At 40.3% G+C, this 17648-nt stretch overlaps 4 protein-coding genes across 6 annotated transcripts; all 4 read right to left on the bottom strand.

The window, feature by feature from the left end:
* Positions 1 to 116: 116 nt before the first annotated feature.
* On the bottom strand, positions 117 to 2049 carry LOC124071262 (diamine acetyltransferase 1-like). Its single transcript, XM_046411780.1, has 6 exons — positions 1537 to 2049; positions 1395 to 1446; positions 1225 to 1305; positions 1014 to 1115; positions 848 to 888; positions 117 to 742 (listed from the first exon to the last, which is right to left on the bottom strand). Exons 1-6 carry the CDS (start codon positions 1600 to 1602, stop codon positions 575 to 577), a joined length of 510 nt encoding a protein of 169 aa, XP_046267736.1. The 5' UTR covers positions 1603 to 2049; the 3' UTR covers positions 117 to 574.
* Positions 2050 to 3049: 1000 nt separating this feature from the next.
* prdx4 (peroxiredoxin 4) lies at positions 3050 to 6663 on the bottom strand. Its single transcript, XM_046411498.1, has 7 exons — positions 6347 to 6663; positions 5046 to 5163; positions 4819 to 4935; positions 4429 to 4551; positions 4141 to 4271; positions 3967 to 4001; positions 3050 to 3174 (listed from the first exon to the last, which is right to left on the bottom strand). The coding sequence occupies exons 1-7, from the start codon at positions 6561 to 6563 to the stop codon at positions 3124 to 3126; spliced, it is 792 nt and encodes a 263-aa protein (XP_046267454.1). The 5' UTR covers positions 6564 to 6663; the 3' UTR covers positions 3050 to 3123.
* An 870-nt stretch (positions 6664 to 7533) lies between these two features.
* Positions 7534 to 10758, bottom strand: LOC124070733 (TOG array regulator of axonemal microtubules protein 1-like). Of its 2 annotated transcripts, none has more exons than XM_046410910.1 (8): positions 10515 to 10758; positions 9732 to 10338; positions 9359 to 9598; positions 9079 to 9196; positions 8721 to 8826; positions 8359 to 8597; positions 8086 to 8244; positions 7534 to 7957 (listed from the first exon to the last, which is right to left on the bottom strand). In XM_046410910.1, exons 1-8 carry the CDS (start codon positions 10587 to 10589, stop codon positions 7834 to 7836), a joined length of 1668 nt encoding a protein of 555 aa, XP_046266866.1. In that variant the 5' UTR covers positions 10590 to 10758; the 3' UTR covers positions 7534 to 7833. The 2 variants fall into 2 exon arrangements, with proteins under 2 accessions (XP_046266866.1, XP_046266867.1); XM_046410911.1 differs by having other exon boundaries at positions 9079 to 9193; positions 10515 to 10757.
* Positions 10759 to 11246: 488 nt separating this feature from the next.
* Positions 11247 to 17043, bottom strand: LOC124070713 (pyruvate dehydrogenase E1 component subunit alpha, mitochondrial-like). Of its 2 annotated transcripts, XM_046410871.1 has the most exons (11): positions 16996 to 17043; positions 16093 to 16161; positions 15829 to 16002; positions 14378 to 14504; positions 14208 to 14299; positions 13402 to 13494; positions 13115 to 13270; positions 12799 to 12870; positions 12591 to 12658; positions 12247 to 12355; positions 11247 to 11638 (listed from the first exon to the last, which is right to left on the bottom strand). In XM_046410871.1, exons 1-11 carry the CDS (start codon positions 17041 to 17043, stop codon positions 11477 to 11479), a joined length of 1170 nt encoding a protein of 389 aa, XP_046266827.1. In that variant the 3' UTR covers positions 11247 to 11476. The 2 variants fall into 2 exon arrangements, with proteins under 2 accessions (XP_046266827.1, XP_046266828.1); XM_046410872.1 differs by lacking the exons at positions 13402 to 13494; positions 16093 to 16161; positions 16996 to 17043 and having other exon boundaries at positions 15829 to 15969.
* Positions 17044 to 17648: the final 605 nt, after the last annotated feature.

Below are 17648 nucleotides of genomic sequence, written 5' to 3' on the forward strand. Positions count from 1 at the left end.
AGGATTCAAGGAGCTTTATTGTCATTTCACACATGTAGAAACATGTGTTATACTATATATAATATATATATATATATATATATATATATATATACTTTTATCTGTAATATCACATACATTCATCGGATAATGCTTCTTCAACTTACACAACTTAACTTCAATACAATCATTATACTTCTAGTCGAGTATTTTACAGTTTGGTCTTACTACTTTTACTTCCTTTTACTTCTTTGAAAACTTCCACCACTGATTCTAAGGCACATGGGGATAAATATTGTCTTGTAACTTACAACAAGCAAAGGTTCAATCTTAGGTACACTTTATTTATTTTACACTTTTAGTGTAATGGTAATAAAGAAATACAGAAATTCAGAACAAAAAGATGCAAATTATTATTAGTGTCCCCAACCACGGGGTCCAGATTAAGTGAAATCAGCAGAAATCGTTCGCTATCAAAGGTAACAGGTGTTTTTTGAATGTATTCATTCGGACTGTTCCAAATCACTAACCAGACAAAACAGGATTATTGCTATCAAGTTAAGTAATAGAAGTACAAGTCACTTTACAGTAAACTCTATTTAGCAGTCATTTTCAGCAAGTCCTCCTTTTCAATCTCAAAAAGACGCCAGCCCTCGGAGGAGGAGAGATCAGCTGCTCCTCTTCGCTTGTAGAACTCAATAGACTTTGTGTTGTTTTCTGCTACTATGAAATGCATGCCACTACAGCGAGTCCTCACTGCCGTCTAGGGAAAGGGAAAAAGCAAAGACACATATTAAGCATTGAACAAATTTGAGATTAGGTTGAATCTTTCACCAAAGAAGCATTAGCTGCACATTGGCAACCATACCTCACTCAGAGCCTTCAGGATCTGTGAACCAATGCCGAGACCTGATGAAAGATTAAATGTACAGAACAGTTAGTACATGACATTGTGTACAAATAGGTCGCCAAGGTAACCGATTAACTTTTATTATCATCATATACATATACAGTATTTGTCAGTAAGTCAGTACCACGGAACTCCTGCATGACATAAAAGTCTTCCAAGTAGAGAAGCTTTCCAATCCAAGGGTCATACGTGAAGTAGTACATGGCAAATGCGATCACAGTGTACTCTAGAGGAAAACACTACAAGTTAGAGGTTGGATTTAAAAAGTAAACCCGTTTCTTAGGAAATGTATCTCTTAAAATGCTAAAAGCTTTGCCTTAAACACATGTTCTTACCCCCTGAGCTCTGCTCTTTTGGAATTTCGGCAACCAGACAGTGGTAGAATGGGTGATCCCCAAAGCCATCTTCAAGTAGCTCTACAAGTAGGACATTGCTTTAAAAAGAGTGTACACAGATGGAAAACATTTTTGCAAATCCAGTTGAAGTTCAATGCAAACTAAAGCACCTTTCTCACTCAGCACGACCTTCTCCTCCATCTCTTCAAATTTAGCAAGTTCCTAAAAGGCAAAAAGATAATAGATTTGCTGTCAAATGGTCCTAATGCCCTGTTGGTTGTTAAAATATTTGGCTTTGAACATTTGACTTACCTTTATGAGTCGCAACATATCAGACACATCCCTGGGTTCAGCTTTCCGTAATATAAAACTGGCCATTTTCTCTTTTTACCCTTTTTCCCTTTGCTCACTAGTCCTCTGAATGTGAATAAAAGCAAAATTTGTTTCTTCATCCGCACCTAAGGAGTTCAACCCCCGGCAAAGAACTTAGAAAACCAGCACATAGAATTGTATGGGACGCTTCACACAGAGTGGAACAGCAGCTTTGAGAACTTTGCTTTTATGTATCCCTGGATGAGGTAAAGATCCATATATGGTCAAATAACCCTTTACATCTTGTTTTTTTCTTCTGCTGTCCACGTCTTATCTTTGTGTTTATGGCTGTTCGTAATTTGAATGTCGTTTAAAAGGTAAATATTAACCCGACCTGGAAAAAAACAACCAGAACTCAGAAGGTCTGTAAAGCTGAATATAACAATAACCCGGGGGTGAAAATGAATGTGAAACCTATGCATACCTATTAACAATAAACCAGTTTTTCTTCAGTCTCTGACAGCACACAGACAGTCAAGCAATCATTTGCATTGCTGGTAGAACAACTAAACTTTTATTGATTTATTATGGTCCCATTTGTATAATATGTTGTTAATTGGTTTCCCTTCAACGAAGAAAATGAGTTGGGACCTTCTAGGTTATCAACAGCCAGGAGTGAGCAGGTGATCAAACCTTCATTAAAGACAAGAATGGGATATGGTGACATCTTTTTGTGTGATGATTAGCCAGGAAAGCATCTTTAGTTAAATGTTTTGAGTGTGTATGTTGACACTCAAAATGGCTGGAGATGCACATCAAACAGATGTCTAATGTCTAATTTTCAGTATCTGTCCTTTAAATAGGCTTTATGCTGCTATGAAAAAACAACAAACTTTTGGATGCATTTCAAATGCAGTTGCAAAGCCTAAAAAATCAGTTAGTCATGTAATTTCTTGCATAAATGTTTTCTCCACAAACTCTCCCAGTCATTAGTCAGCTACACTTTCAGTTAACAATCCCACATGCAGAACATACTTTGATACATTAGCAGTAGTGTTGTGGTTATTGCTGCACTTTAAATTTCCTGTCCCTTTAATATTTAGGATTCAGCAGGAATGTGATGTTAACTTGTTCAGATTAGTCTTTAGTGAGGTTTAAGTTAAGTATAAATAATTTATCCAGCATTTGAAATTTTTCCTCTTCAGTACATATTTGGATGAGCATTGTTGAAGGTTGCTAACAACTGCTTCATTGTTTATTTATCATATGATAATAAGGAACTTTAATTTGCTGTTTGCCCTAAACACTTCCAGTGAAAACAGGTTTTATCTTTTGAGTAAATAAGAAGAGTTGTCTTAACTGACATGCATGAAGTGCATTTGGGAATTTCCAAGGCAAGATAAAAATCAATGACACCTGTTCCCTCTGGGTGTGATGCAGGCTTTGAAACTTTCTGCACTGAAGAAAACGAAAGCATGAACTGAGGTGAATCTAAAAGACCAGACAGATGGCATTTTAGGAAAACATATTTTATTTGTTCTTTCGTTAAGTGTTGGATTTCACAGACTGGGGCGGAAGAAACGAAGATCAGTTCAGTTTATCAAAATACTTCAGCTTGCCTGAAGGGTCTGGAATGATCTGTGGGAAAGAATTTATCAACATTAGAGCACAAATCTGGTTTGCGTTTCACAAGACTAGGTCAAAACCAACTATATGGCTAATTGTGGCCAATTTGTTAAGGGGTTTACTGGTAGTGGTGGTCCCAGTAATATTTGTTATTAAGGTGTATTCAAGTAGTAGATCACATGACATGGTTTTGCTACATTTGAGTTTGTTTTTTTTATTTTTAAATTACAAATGCAGTTGCAAGAACAATACTTTCTATTCATATCTTCGTATGATTGAATTGAAATACAACATATTTTAATTGTAATTACTCTATTATTATTATTATAACTTTAGTCATTATATATCAACCCACACACTCTTTCATCTGTTTCTATGTGCAGATGTCTTTTGTTTTTTTTGTATCACTGGTATTTAGTGTTTTGTCAGAGGGATTGTTGTTGTGTTTTCCTTCATGGCTCTTGGTACACAGAGTCTACACAGCACAAATGTGAGTCTTTAAACTAACATCCTCCAGATATGAAAATGTACTCATAAACTGTTTTTTCAAAACCTTGAACTTGACTGCATGTAAAGTTAATGAATAAAATGTGCAATCGAATAAATAAAAAAATATATTTGTTTTTGCAAAACAGACAGAGACAGCTTGTCATTTAGACAAACATAACATTTGTTACTGCGCTGGCTGGATACAGACAAACTGATGTGCAAATGCATCTGTATCCTATCTGAAATTTTCTGTCTATTGCAACACTGTAGTTAGTCACCAGGGATCTGAATCACAGCCATGACGGTGATACTCACTGTGGCGCTGCCTGGTTTCCACCCTGCTGGACATACTGTTAAAAAAAATGACACAACTGCAGTCAGCACAAGAAAAACACATATTAGTTCCACCCACTGCTGCATTACTCCATCGCAGTCACGAAAACAAACAAGAATGACTCTCAGCTCATCAAATAAATGAGCTTCTCGTACCTTCTCCGTGTTTGTCGGTGTACTGGAAGGCCTGCACCAGCCGCAGGGTCTCATCCACAGATCTTCCCACAGGAAGATCGTTCATGGTGATCTGTCTCAGGATGCCCTTGTTGTCGATGATGAAAAGTCCCCTGTGAGGGATTCAAGCACAGCCTACTGTCACATGGCTGTGAAGCATGTAACTTTTGCTCACTGCTGAAGCACCTCAGTGGCGTGGCAGTGGTTCAGGAGAAGACATGCTTCTTTAAGTTTATCTCTTTTGTCATGAATGCAAATGTGACATTGTACCTCAGTGTGTGTCCTTGGTCCTCCAGGTAGACGCCATAGTTTTTTGAAATCTGGTGAGTGACATCTGACAACAGAGGGATTTTCATTTGTCCAAGTCCACCCTGCTTCCTGGGTGTGTTGATCCTGGTATTAACGAGAAATGAAAAACAAAAAAAAAACAACTCAGGAGCACAAAATAATCAAACCAAAATTAACCAATAAATAGAGGTAAAACATATTAAAAAAGTCCCCTTCAGAAAACATGTAAGCCTACTCGAATCCCTAAAATGTATTTGATTCCAAACTGTTGGGATCATTATTCCTCTTCAGTCAGTCTACTATAGCGTTATTATTAGGTTTCTTCTTAAATCTGACAGCACTTTGTGGGTGTGATGGGGACGGCAAACTTACCAGGCCAGGTGGGTGAACTGGGAGTCGACGGAGCAGGCAACCACCTCTGTGTTGATGGCACGAAACTCATGCACACGATCGCTGAATGCAATGATCTCAGTGGGGCAGACAAATGTGCTACAAAGAAACAGAGCAAACCCATTTATGTAAGAATACAGTCTGTGGTGCAGCGAGCCCAGGCACACAAATGAAGCGATTATGTAATGTGTGTGTCAGATGTTACTCACAAGTCCAGGGGATAGAAGAAAAAGACAAGATATTTGCCTTTGTAGTCTGACAGCTTCAGCTCCTTGAATTCACCGTTAATAACGGCTGTTCCCTCCCAGTGCGGTGCAGGCTTTGAAACTGAAGTGTGAAGAATATATAAATTAATAAAACAAGTATATTATTTTTTTTATGTATTTTTTTCATGCTTTACATCCATTACATGCATTTTGAGGCTACAAATATTAAATGTCACATGTCCTGCAAAAATTCACAGGGATTAAAAGATTACAGGGGTGCTTTATCTTTTAAATGGCACACTGAGATGCTCATAATATTCTGTATTGGTGCTAATTTAACTCCAATATATATCTATATTTCATATCCCATTTACTCATATTGCTATTTCCTACTTTGTGCAGAGTTTTGCTGTTTGTTTTAACTATTTAAAAGCCTTTTCCTCTTTGTATCTTTCTAATTTTCTATATTAATTATACATGGCGCGAATGCACAGCTTATGGAGATGTTAATGAAGATTGTCCCTTCCCGATACTCTTCCCTTGCCCTACCCGATTGTGGTTGTCATAAACTGCCAGTTCAGTCCTGCATCTACAATAATAAGTCATCGTTACTTTGATGAGTTCTCTTCTCACACTGCATGCATTACATTATTTTGAATGCATTTGCTCAGTTAGCCTATGGAGGACCCATATCTGCTCCTGCACAAAAACTGGAACAGCAGTCAGTCCTGTGGCGTGGGGTAAAGTCTCACACCACATGAGGACACATGACAAACAGAGTGAAAAGGTGAAGGGGAGCAGGGCCACAAGCTTAATGACCAACTCAGACACTTAATGTGCTGACAACAGTGTATGTTAGGGCTTTAAACAAGCCCTCGCGAGTTAACAGCAGATGCCTCTGAGTGTTTCAAAGTGTTTCTGTTATTGTGTCCAACACTCAACCCTCCCCGACGAGCCGTGCTGGTGCTGGGCCATACACCGTCATGTGCCCTCGGAGGGGGCGGAGGGAAGATCCCTATCCAGTGAACTTCATAGAATGACGTGTCCTACAAAACCCGTCTGATTAAAAGTTCAATAACCTCTCCCGCTGTCAAAAGAGAATTAAACCATACGCCAGTGAAATATGAACACGGGCTGCAGAGAGACACTTGTCAGTATGTTTCCATTGTCCTGGCAGCAGGAGCAGCACCACGCTGAAGCCGCTACTGCAGCAGCTGTTCGCAACAGAAGAGCAAACCTCTGCGCGCTTTCATTGCGCACAAACTAACTTGTCACCTCTGGCTGAAATCATGAGACAAACTCACTCTTGGCTTTGCTGAGGTGCAGGGAATGGTCAGACACAGGCACCCGGAAAGCCTCCCCAGGATAGACGTGTCCTCCCGCGTAGTTGTGACACTGGGAGTTTTTCACATGAGCGTCTTCCTCTGCAGATGTGACTGTGGAGAGGACGACGAGGAGGAGCGCGGCACGGAGCGCGCAGAAAAGCTCCTTCTTTGCATTTGTGTGAAAGAGAATCTCCATTGCGCCGTCGCTTTGGGAGCACGTAGCCACAGCCTGGCAATGCGTTTCACACCGAGGATTTGAAGAGACGTTCTTCCTCCTCCTCTTCTTCTTCACACAAGTTTTGCAGCAGCTGGCGTCCTTATTGTTGCATTACTGCCATCTTCTGGAGTTAATTAGCTCAATTCCTTTGCCACATTCTTTCCTCTTTCACCCAGCTTCTTTGATGAATCACTGAATGAATGAATGAATGAATGAATGAAAACCGCTTCCCTTCCATGAATCAACTTACCTGTCCCTCTACGGACTTCATTCAACTCCGACATAGTGAATGAATTTGTTTTAAATTCTTCACCCAGGATCCTTGCGCTTTTTTTGTAATTCTACCTTTATTTTCCTTGTCTTTCCGCTTTTCCTCAGTAATTTCTCACCAAATCCGAGAGTCTGTTATTTTACATAGCTTATATTTTGTCTTTCCTCAATGTCTATACTGTGCCTTTAATCTGTATATCAGTATTAGCTGTATTAGACTTGTGACTGCAGCCTCAGACCCTGCAGCATCCATTACTGGTCAGTAAATGTCTACAGGTTTTATTTCCTTTTTGCAGCTTTAATATTTTCTTATCAAAGCATTTTTATTTCTGAATCTCATCTACATAATTTCACATCTTATAAAGAGTTTCTAGATACACTTGAACAGAAGTCCTTACTGTACTCTTCATATACACAGCTATATTGTTTTCCACTTCCTCAGAGCAGCTGAAATGTATTTTTTTGTTTTCTTTCTTTTTACCTTTCTGTGATTGCATCCTCATCTCTGCAGTTGAGATGTTAATTGCCAGCTACCTTTGACTAGAATTAAGGATCACCATCTGATTATTTCGTATTTGGCCACTGAGCTGGTAACTGGGTGCATTTCTTTCTTCAGATTAGCATGCTCTTTTTTCAGTCACTTAAAATGCATATTACGTATGTTACTTTGCAGTCTTGATCCTTCACTGAGGTTTGTTTAGTCATCAGTTATTATCCAAGTGCGTCTAACTTGCACTAAAAAAACAAAGTGTTTCTATTCCATTCAAAACGTGACACGTTCTCATTTTGAAAAGACCCTTAAGTATGAAAAGAAAGTGTTGTGTTTCCTGAATTATCCTGGTCAGATGGAGAAATGTTAATTCAAGCAGCTTTTGAAAAGAGAGTGAATTTGTCTATGAAACATTTATTTGCAAAAACAGCACATACAATGACAACGTGTTTTTGAAACAACACTGCAGTATTGCGGAGCTCATTCACTTCACTTGGCCTTCTTTATTATCTTGGCCAGCTGCCTTCTCTCATTTTCTGGGATGATCTTTGTCCACAGGTGCAAAAAGTCCTTGTGGCGAGCCAGTTCATGGAGGATTATTTGCCCATGGTGCCTGTTGAGAGTTGTATTTTTCATTTAGCACAATGTTCAAAGAATAAAGTAAAGATTTTGAAAACAAACAAAAAGAAATTAAAATAAAAACTAATTTGTACACTAAAATAATTGAACTTGATAACCCACCTCACTTCTGGTGCAGCATCCACAGACATTTTAGAGACAGCAGTCAGGAAGCGTTCAGTGAAGCTCCTTCCTGCCTTCAACATGTGAGCTGCTCCAAATTTGTCAGTCAGCAGGTGCAGGTGTTGTGCTGTGCTTCCTCTTATTGCAGCACAACGGTGGCTGAGGAAGGACAAAGACAGAGAAATAAAATAAATCAGGTGATTATGTTTCACCTTATTGTATTCCCTTATAACGCTTGTGCTTATAAAATGAATGCAGCTTTTTGTCTCTTACCTCAGCCCTGTGTTCAGCAGAGCGCTCACAGTCCTACCATGGCTACAATTCTGCACCAGGGCGTCAAGTGCAAGATTGACCTGCTGGTGAATAAACTCATTTGTGGTTTGGGCAAGTTTCAGAAGCAGAGCTCGGCCTGTTCCTTCTGCCTCCGGGTCCATGGCTGTCTGGAGGTGAACGTACAGCTCAGCTAGTGTGCTGACAGCTGCGCAAGCAACTGCAGAGCGCAAGTTTTTCACCTGCACAGCAAAAATAAACACCATCATTAAAGATTGCACACTCACAGACACGTGTTGGCAAATGAAAATGCATTGAACACAAAGATGGAAACAAAGATACAAAGAGGAGAATGTGCACAATACCTCCTCAATGAGCACCAGGCACACTTGATGAAGTTGAGTCTTCAAGATGTCTGAGTGGTGCTGTGCTAGAGCTCGGATGGTTTTCAGGCCCTCTGTTTTCTTCATCCTGCATGTTTATGTGACAAGAATGATTTAATTGCACTGTACAACACTTCAGGAATGACACAAACAACCCTAATACACCTGCAATTGCTGCAAATAGTGATAGTTTTAAATGTAAAGCATAATTAAACACAAATGTACGCTTCACTGGGAGATGTTGCACCAGCTGATGTAAGATGCAGCTCATAATATTTACTGGCTAGTAGAGTGTGTAAAATGGCATTTGGATGAGGGTTTTCTAGTGTCAAGGTCTTACCAGTCATCTGAGGAGAGCAGCTTGAAGCTAAGAGACAGGCTCTCCACAGGATTGTTCAAAGGCTGCAGATCCACCTTTTTGTCTTTAGCAGGCTGGAAGCAGCAATCTCTGGCTTCTACTAAAGCACACAATACTCTTTAGTCACCTTTCTTTCATTCAAAGCATTGTATTTAGTGTAGCTACTGTAACTCTTTACAAAAATCTGTAAGGAATGTATGAATAAAAGCTGAAGTTCACAGCTTGTATTACTATTATTCAGCACGTGCATAGATTAACGTACCTGCTTTACTGATGACCTTTGCGGGACGCAGGATCATTCCGGGTCGAGACCCTTTTCTTTTTGTTTGAGGAGCTGTTGGAGGGCTTGGGGCCAGAAGCGTCTCCACAGGCGTCCTCTTGGCAGCAGCTGGCGGTTGAGGAGAAGGAACAGTGTTGAGCTGGATGCGCTTAGGTCCCTCCGCACTAACCTCAACCTTATCTTTTCCAGACTGGCGCCTACATCCATCTGCAACCTCCTTGACTGTTGAGATAAACAATATATAATAACTGAGACAAAGTCCAAAGATTTGAGCAGAACATCCCTGTGTCTCTATGATTCCATCAGAAACTAGCCTGAACAGCAACAAAAGAAAGACATCTTTAGAGGGACTGACCTGCTCCATTCAGTCTGGTTGATAACAGAGGCAGCCGGGACACTTTGCTCCTAGAGCGTAGCACCGCTTGAGGAGGAGCTGGTGTGAAGGTTGCAACCTGAACAGAGCTTGCAATCAGAGGAATGGCCCTCAGGTCACTGGGTGTGTGAGTATCCACAGAGCTGAGGCTGGACCAAGACCTGATAGAAGCAGCTGGGCTCTCTCTGTCTCCCACCTGAGCCTGCTCGCTGCTAAGTAGCATCAGGTCACAAGAGGAACTGTCATCCTCTTCCTCATCCGAACTCTCAGAGCTCTGTTGGTTTTTGTTTATGCACTCCACACTGAAATGAGATGCATCTGAAAGAGGGCTCAACCGCCTTCCTCGCAGGGAGGGAGCTTGTCTTCTGGGAAAAGCTGGTGGTTGAGCTGAAGGCAGAGTGGCGTGCTTAGCGAAGAGTCCCAGCCTCTCCAGAACAGCATCGTTTCGGGCTTTTACAGAAGCACACAGCCTTTCTGCGTGTTGCATTAACGCAGCCCTCTCAGCTCTCTTTGCCCTTTCTATGTCCAAGATCCTGGACTCACTGGTGAAACCAACAGGGTTCTCCTGTCTACACTGGCTCCCAGTTTGCTGTGGAAATGAAGTACAATAAAATCACTGAGTAATTTATAATCTGTAATAACCCAGTACTTTTGTAAGGTGACAGAGAAGTTTTTAAAGCAGTCAGCTGCTCTGTGTGCATCAAAGAAAAACCTTGAGATACAAACAGAAGGAAGGTCAGAGATGAGCAGAGTTGGTTTACTTACAGAAGCATCTTCGCACTCACTGCGGCTCCTCTGCCAAAACCGGTGGAAGATGCTTGATGTTTCTTGATTATCCATCACTTCCGAAAAAGGCGTCAAAATTTTCCAGGAGAAATAAGCACTAGAAATAACTTTCTTCACTCGATTTCTCTCTGTCTGCTCAGTCTGTGTTACCTTGCTGGCTCCTACAGTTAGAACATGGAATGTCGGAATGTCACAGTTGGAAGTGATCTTAGAACCTCAGAAAATTCTGTTCTGGACTCTCTGTGTGTGTGTGTGCGTGTGTGTGTGTGTGTTTGAAATTCAGCATTTCAAGTGGATTATATAGATTACCTACATTGAGTAAAGGTTAGCGTGTCTTTTATTGTAGGTAATGCATGGAAGTGGCAAATATTTTGATAGGTGATCAGTTATCTGTTGTTCTCTCTGTATTTCTTCACAGTGAATCATTCAGCGTAACACTCCGTCAAACTGATCAAGACACCACTGTTTAAGTTTTTACGATTTATTAAAAGCAAAGTCAAACCCATGAAAAGTTATAGTTTATTGAATTTACTGACTGATTCATTTCCTGAATAAAACCCTTTATTTTTAATGTAATAATGAATAATGCATTAATAATACATGCACTGATCTCTATAAAATCAGCATCTATGGACGACACCTGTGGACATATGCATAAACATAAATTTCAGTTCTAGTGAATTAATCAGCAAACAACTTGCTCAAACCTCCACAGATAAAGTACATTAGGGTCATTGTGTTGTCAGCAGCAAAAACATTCTCAATGAAAAAATATTTATAATTTTATTTTTAAAATAAACATTACTGGTTGACACAGAAAACTTAACCTGCATGATTCAGCCCTGCGTGTATATCTGATCCATACATTTTGGATCTGTGTTAAAATGTCGCATGCTGCAGAGAAAGAGTATACAGTGGGAGTAAGAAGGAGTCTGTACGCTTTAAACAGACTTCAGCTTGGTCCATGGGTTTGTGCCGCGCACCTCCAGGGTTGGACTGCCACAGAAGATGTGGTTACACAGTTCCTCCAGTGGGGGTTCAGGGTTTGTAATCGCAAACTGTGCAGCTTCTTCCACTTCTTTAATAATACCCACATCCACCTCCTACATGGCCAGGCAGCGGAACAAAAACAGATGTTATTCGAACATATGGGTGCTTACAACATTCTGATCAGTGGATAAGTTGTTGATCACGGAGAATAAAACTATCCATCCATCCATTTTCTATACTGCTTGTCCTTCAGCTGACTGCGGCAAGAGGCGAGGTTCACCCTGTACTGGTTGTCGGTCAATTGTAGGACTGACACACAAAGACAGACAACCACACATGCACACATTCACTCCTAAGGGCAATGTAGAGTAGCCAGTTAATCTAACTGGGATTGTGGGAGGAAGCTGGAGTACCCGGAGTGCCGGTAGTTTGTTAGATTTTAGTCTGGTGTCATGCCTGTGTCAAGGCTCATCCCAAATAGGATTAAACATCCAAAACATACGTGAATCACAATTTATTACAAATCTTTTCATTCATTTAAAGTAACAGGCTACCTACAGCTCATTTATCAAGAAATTTTGGCTACAATTGCAGGTCTTATTCCCTCCTTCAGTCAGGAATTTGTGCATTTTTTTTATTTATCTCAGACTTCAGTACTATTTTGTCTTCCATACTCTCCCCTGTTTAAAGCTCCTAGAAATTTTCAGCTTGAATAAACTACCTCAAGCTCCTCCTTGCTGGTCATGTTGTTGCTGAGCATCCGCTCCCTCAGCATAGAGATAGGATCGCTCTCTCTGCGGACCTTCTCAACCTCCTCCCGTGAGCGATAGCTGGGGTGGGAGATATTGGAGCAAGAACGTTACATTTTTACACCTATTACTTATTCAAAGAGCCAAAGTTGAATTAATCTTAATCTGTCATTGTTATCATCATCATCACCTTCATCACTACCTTCCTCATGAAACTAAAACAGTGTTACAACAATCAGCAACATCAATTTAAAATAAGGAGTAACAGTGACTCAGTAAAAACTACATAAGCACAAGAGCACACACGCTCTTTTACCTCAGGTGATCTTCACCCTCATGATGTCCAGCAAAACGGAAGGTCTTAAGCTCCAGAAGAATGGGACCCTGAATACAAATTGAGTTACAGTACAAGTTAGACAGAAATATGGTAAAGACATGACATAAACTATTAGAATACATTAATACATTTTTGTAATTATCAGTTGACAATTAACACAACCTAAAAAGAAAAACTGTTAATTCACCTTCCCAGATCGGCAGTGGTCAGCCGCAAACCTGGTTGCCTCACGAACACACAAAACGTCCATCCCATCCACCTAAACATAAAGCCACAAGTTTGCACAGGTTCCCACCAAAAGAGATGAATTTTAGATATTAAGAATCACTGAAATGCATTGGAAAGTAAGGGTCATAGAAGGTGATAATGTCAGGGCCATATGTCTGTGGTCTGCAGAATTAATGATTGAGTTTAATTCTTGAAGAGCAACAACCATGCAGACAAACAGTCTCTCTACCAAGTAAGGGAAATCTCTCTCAGAAGAAAAAAATTAAGAACCGTACCCTGAGACCAGGAATGAAATCTCCTCTCTTGTAGAAGTCTGTGCTTGCAGACACTCGCTTTATTGCCGTACCTTTAGCATACCTGTTGTTCTCACAGACAAAAATGACAGGCAACTTCCACAGAGCAGCCATGTTGAAGGTTTCAAAAACCTGACCCTGTGGAACACAGAAACAGAGAAGAAGCTTTGTTTACTCTAAGCCAGTGTATACAGCTACTGATATGTTACAGTGTTAATCAGTTCAATGTGTAAACTTGCAAGCATTAAGATTTCTGTCATATACTGTACCTGATTGGCTGCACCATCACCATAGACACAAACACTCAGTTCATTTTTGTTCTGATACTTGCAAGCAAAAGCTAGACCAGCACCTAGGGGAACCTCAGGACAGTACAGACAGAGACAAAGTTACATAATTCTTAACTTTAAATAGTAATACTATCCATGTGAATGAAAACAGCTGATGAGATTTGCCCTGAGATGCTGTCTAGGCTGACAAGGAAGCCCAAAACTGTTGCATGAGTTACTGCTCCGAGTTACGCAGTTTATATCTCAGGATTGGGGAAACAGGGAACATGATGGGTATGGGCATAGTACTGGACTGTTGTGGTCAAGAGGGAGCTGAACTGGAAGGCAGAGAGCTCACAGTAAAGCTACCGCTCCTTTCCACTGAAAAGGAGCCAGCTGAGTTGATTGGGACATCTGATTGAGATGACTCCTTGGCACTTTCCTTTGGACGTTTTGCAGCACATCCAACTATGAGGACAAGTGGGGCCAGACCAAGAACTCATTGTATATGAGTTGCATATCTCATCTGGCCTGGGAAGGTCTTGAAATACCTCAAGAGGAGGTGGAAAATGTTGCTGTGGAGAGTGATGTCTGAAATACACCGTTTATCCTGCTGCCACCACAACCCGATTCTTTCTTATATTTCTCTTGCAGTCCCTCATTGCTACACAAGAGCAATACTAATCACTGTAGAGCCAGTATTAAAATTGTATAAAAATGACAGGTGACGTAACAACCTGCTGGAGTTAGTGGAGAGTTGCTTCAGTTAAGCCACTACAGTTGTTGTCATTATGTTGAGTATTTACCTGAGATCCAACAATACCATTTCCTCCATAGAACGTTTTAGCGAACATATGCATGGAGCCTCCTCTGCCCTTTGAAATACCTGCACTTCTACCTGAAAACCAAGTGATGAGAACGGTGACAACACAGAAAAACTGAACTTGGGCCAAAATACAGCACGTTCAAAACTTACCAGCAAGCTCAGACATGATTTCTTCAAGCGACCCGCCCCTGGTGTAAGCAAAACCATGAGTACGATATGCAGTGATCAGGTGGTCGCTTAAGTTAATTTCTGCTTCAATACCAACTGCACAGGCTTCCTACAAGGAGAAAGCAAAAAGATATATTTTTTTGGAAACTGGGAAAATGGGAATGGTTTTTGTTGAGATTTGGGACAGCTGACTGCGGGCAAGAGGCGTCATTCACCCTGGACTGGTCGCCAGTCAATCGCAGGACTGACACACAAAGACAGACAACCATACATGCACACACTCACACCTAGGGGTAAAATAGAGTAGCCAGTTAACTTAATGTACATGTTTTTGGGACTATGGGAGGAAGCCAGAGTACCCAGAAAAAACCCACGCAGGCACAGGGAGAACATGCAAAATCCACACAGAAGGGACAGGCTGACAGCATCATTGGTGCATCAACAAGATCCAGGTGGGGAAGACAAACTCAGAAGATTTTGCAGCTCTGATTATTAACTGATTATGTGGAGTGGAATCCATAGTATTTGGTAAATCACAAATAATGTGTTGATATGAATATTTTATTACAAAAACGTCAAATAGCTAGTGTTTTTATGAGTGCATTGGGTATTTGTGCAGGAAGACAACAGGATCATGGAGAGAAAGCACACACTGAAAAGGAGTGGCAAAGCCGGATTAAAATAAAATTTGCTGAGGTAGTTTGTTATAATGCTACTTATCTTTTGTTTTCCTGTTGAACTCGCAATATGTGTCAACTCAGTGAAGCTTCCTCGATTGGGTGGTGCCTGTATTGCTGGCAGTGCAAGGCGTAGGTCCCATTTTGTGTGATTGCTTCAAATTGCATCTACTCTTGACAATGACTTGTGTAATCTGTTAGGCTACTCTCTTTTCTGCAGACAGGAAGATGTAGTTAGTTTCATTGTTAACTGTATTATATTATTCCAATTCCATATCATCTTTATAATTACAAAGATGATCAAGACTAGTCCAATAATTCTATCAAGACTGTCCAGATGATCCATAATGCTGTTGTGCATGTACTGACAAGAATTATATTAAGAGATCATATTTCTCCTACCGTGGCTTCTCTGCACTGGTTCCCTGTATATACTGAGCATAAAATTAAGATCCACACCTACAAAGCCCTAATGTTCAGGCATCTTCATATCTTGAACTGTGCAGAGTAAGTGGAATGGGAGCCAGAGCCTTCGTCTATCAAGCTCCCCTGATGTGGAACCATCTTCCAGTCCCTCTCTGTATTTAAAAAGGTAGGTTTACAGCTTTCCCTTTTTGGTAGCGCTTATATCATTACTATTATTATTGTTGTTGTTGTTGTTGTTGTTTTTGCACATGTCTGAGTGTCTCTCTGCACATTCCTATTACACACATGTAATATATTTGTATATAAGTGGAAATATCAATTGTACTCCACCTGGCCATTGTACAGGTGGCAGGCACCTCTAATAATCTGCTGCTTGAAGAGCTGTTCAGCCTTCAGCTCGAAACACCGGATCGTCTGCATCGTGCGGTAGTACTGCAGACCCTCGTTACGAGTCAGAACCACCTGAGTGGCTGGGCCCTCATCCAGCTTGTGGAGGTCACTTTTCTGAAAAAAGGAAAACAATAACCATAAATCGTAGTGTGTAGTGTGAATATATTTGTTTGACAAAACAGATTAAAAAAAAAAGCATTTAACCTCTATTTCAAAGGTAGCGTGAGAGGTGAAGCTGCTGTATGCATGTGCTGACAGCACCCCTGCAGCTCCCTGCAAAAAGAGAAATGAATATGCTTCATTTGTCATGTCCAAGAAATGATGTTAACTTTATTCAATCAATTTAATTTTTGGCTCGTGTCTGTGCTGTCTTGTAATTTCTTGTCTTGTGGTTTTATTTTGTCACTTCTTCCTGTCTTTGTCTGTGTCTATTGTCCCCCTCCTTTGGAATTATCTGTCTCCTCCCTGATTATTTGCATCTGTGGCCTTACCTTGTGTGTGTGCATATAGTCCTTGTCTCCCTTTGTCCTGTGCCAGTTCGTCTTGTCCCTTGTGTCAAACAACCAGCATCATCTCCATGCCTTTGCCTTTGCCGTTGTCACTGCCATTGCCAGTGCCAGGTCTTGTTATTTTGTTACATTGTTCAAGTGATTTTCTGTTTGTTTTCTTAGCCTGGCTTGAGTCAAGGGAGTTTTTTGTTTCTTAGATTAGCATAGGTTTTTTTTCTCTGTGAAGAATTATTTTCAGTTTGTACCTTTTGTGAATAAAAGTTTTATTTTGAAACTTTGAGAATCGTGCATTTGTGTTCAGGTCCGTTAGTTCAGTCGTTACATTATTATGAAAGTCCATCTGTCCGTATGTTTTTTATACCGCTTATCCAAGCCTATCCCAGCTGACTACGGGCGAGACTTATAATAACAAGTGAATCACATATATGGTACAGAAAATTAGACAAAAAAAATTAGACAAAATGTTAGAACATAAGAAATTTCTGTTTTTGTTTCTTTCTTTTGATAATACTTATACTGAATTTGAAAGCCTCATCATAAAAACAAACTCCATTGGTCAATTTTCTGGTATTTCACAGTGTAAGTATGCCAGACTTACTTTTCTCTGAACAGCCGTCCTCAGCGTGTTGGAAATAATGTTCAACATCTTGATGTGAGAAGCAACTGACACTCCTTACCTTATACTACAGTCTTCATCACTAACAAATAGGTTGTCTTTCTGGTCTGATTACTTCACACACATACCGTAAACACGCCTGTGCTAAGGTACACAATCAAATGTATACTTACAAGGAGACATCATACTGCAGTTACAGGCCCTGGGTGGCAGCAGTGAGTCGTTGTAATATTTTCTAATGTTTTGCAATATATTTAGGTTTTAAGCCCATTATCTCATAGATTAGAGATTAGAGACAGAGAATAGATTTTCTCCCAATCACACCTTGAATTAACTACAGATAAACATAGTCAAATGTTTTCAGACATCATGCTGAGAACCAGTTTATTTTATGCAGAAATGTAGGGGAACTTATGTGTGTTTGAACAGATGTTTTGTCATTCATAGAAAACCTATGCGAAATGTGAAATGTCAAACAAATGAGGTTATGAGGTAGATTTATTGCAGAAGATGCCAAACATACGAATGCTTGTCAGTCGAGATCAATTCCTTAGCTGTCAAAACTACTTGTGTCCACAAGACTGTCTTTAGTGCTTCAGACAGTTACTTCTTCACCAGGGGCCAGTCATGTACTG

Source organism: Scatophagus argus, chromosome 14 (assembly GCF_020382885.2).
Source record: "Scatophagus argus isolate fScaArg1 chromosome 14, fScaArg1.pri, whole genome shotgun sequence".
NCBI lineage: Eukaryota > Metazoa > Chordata > Actinopteri > Scatophagidae > Scatophagus > Scatophagus argus.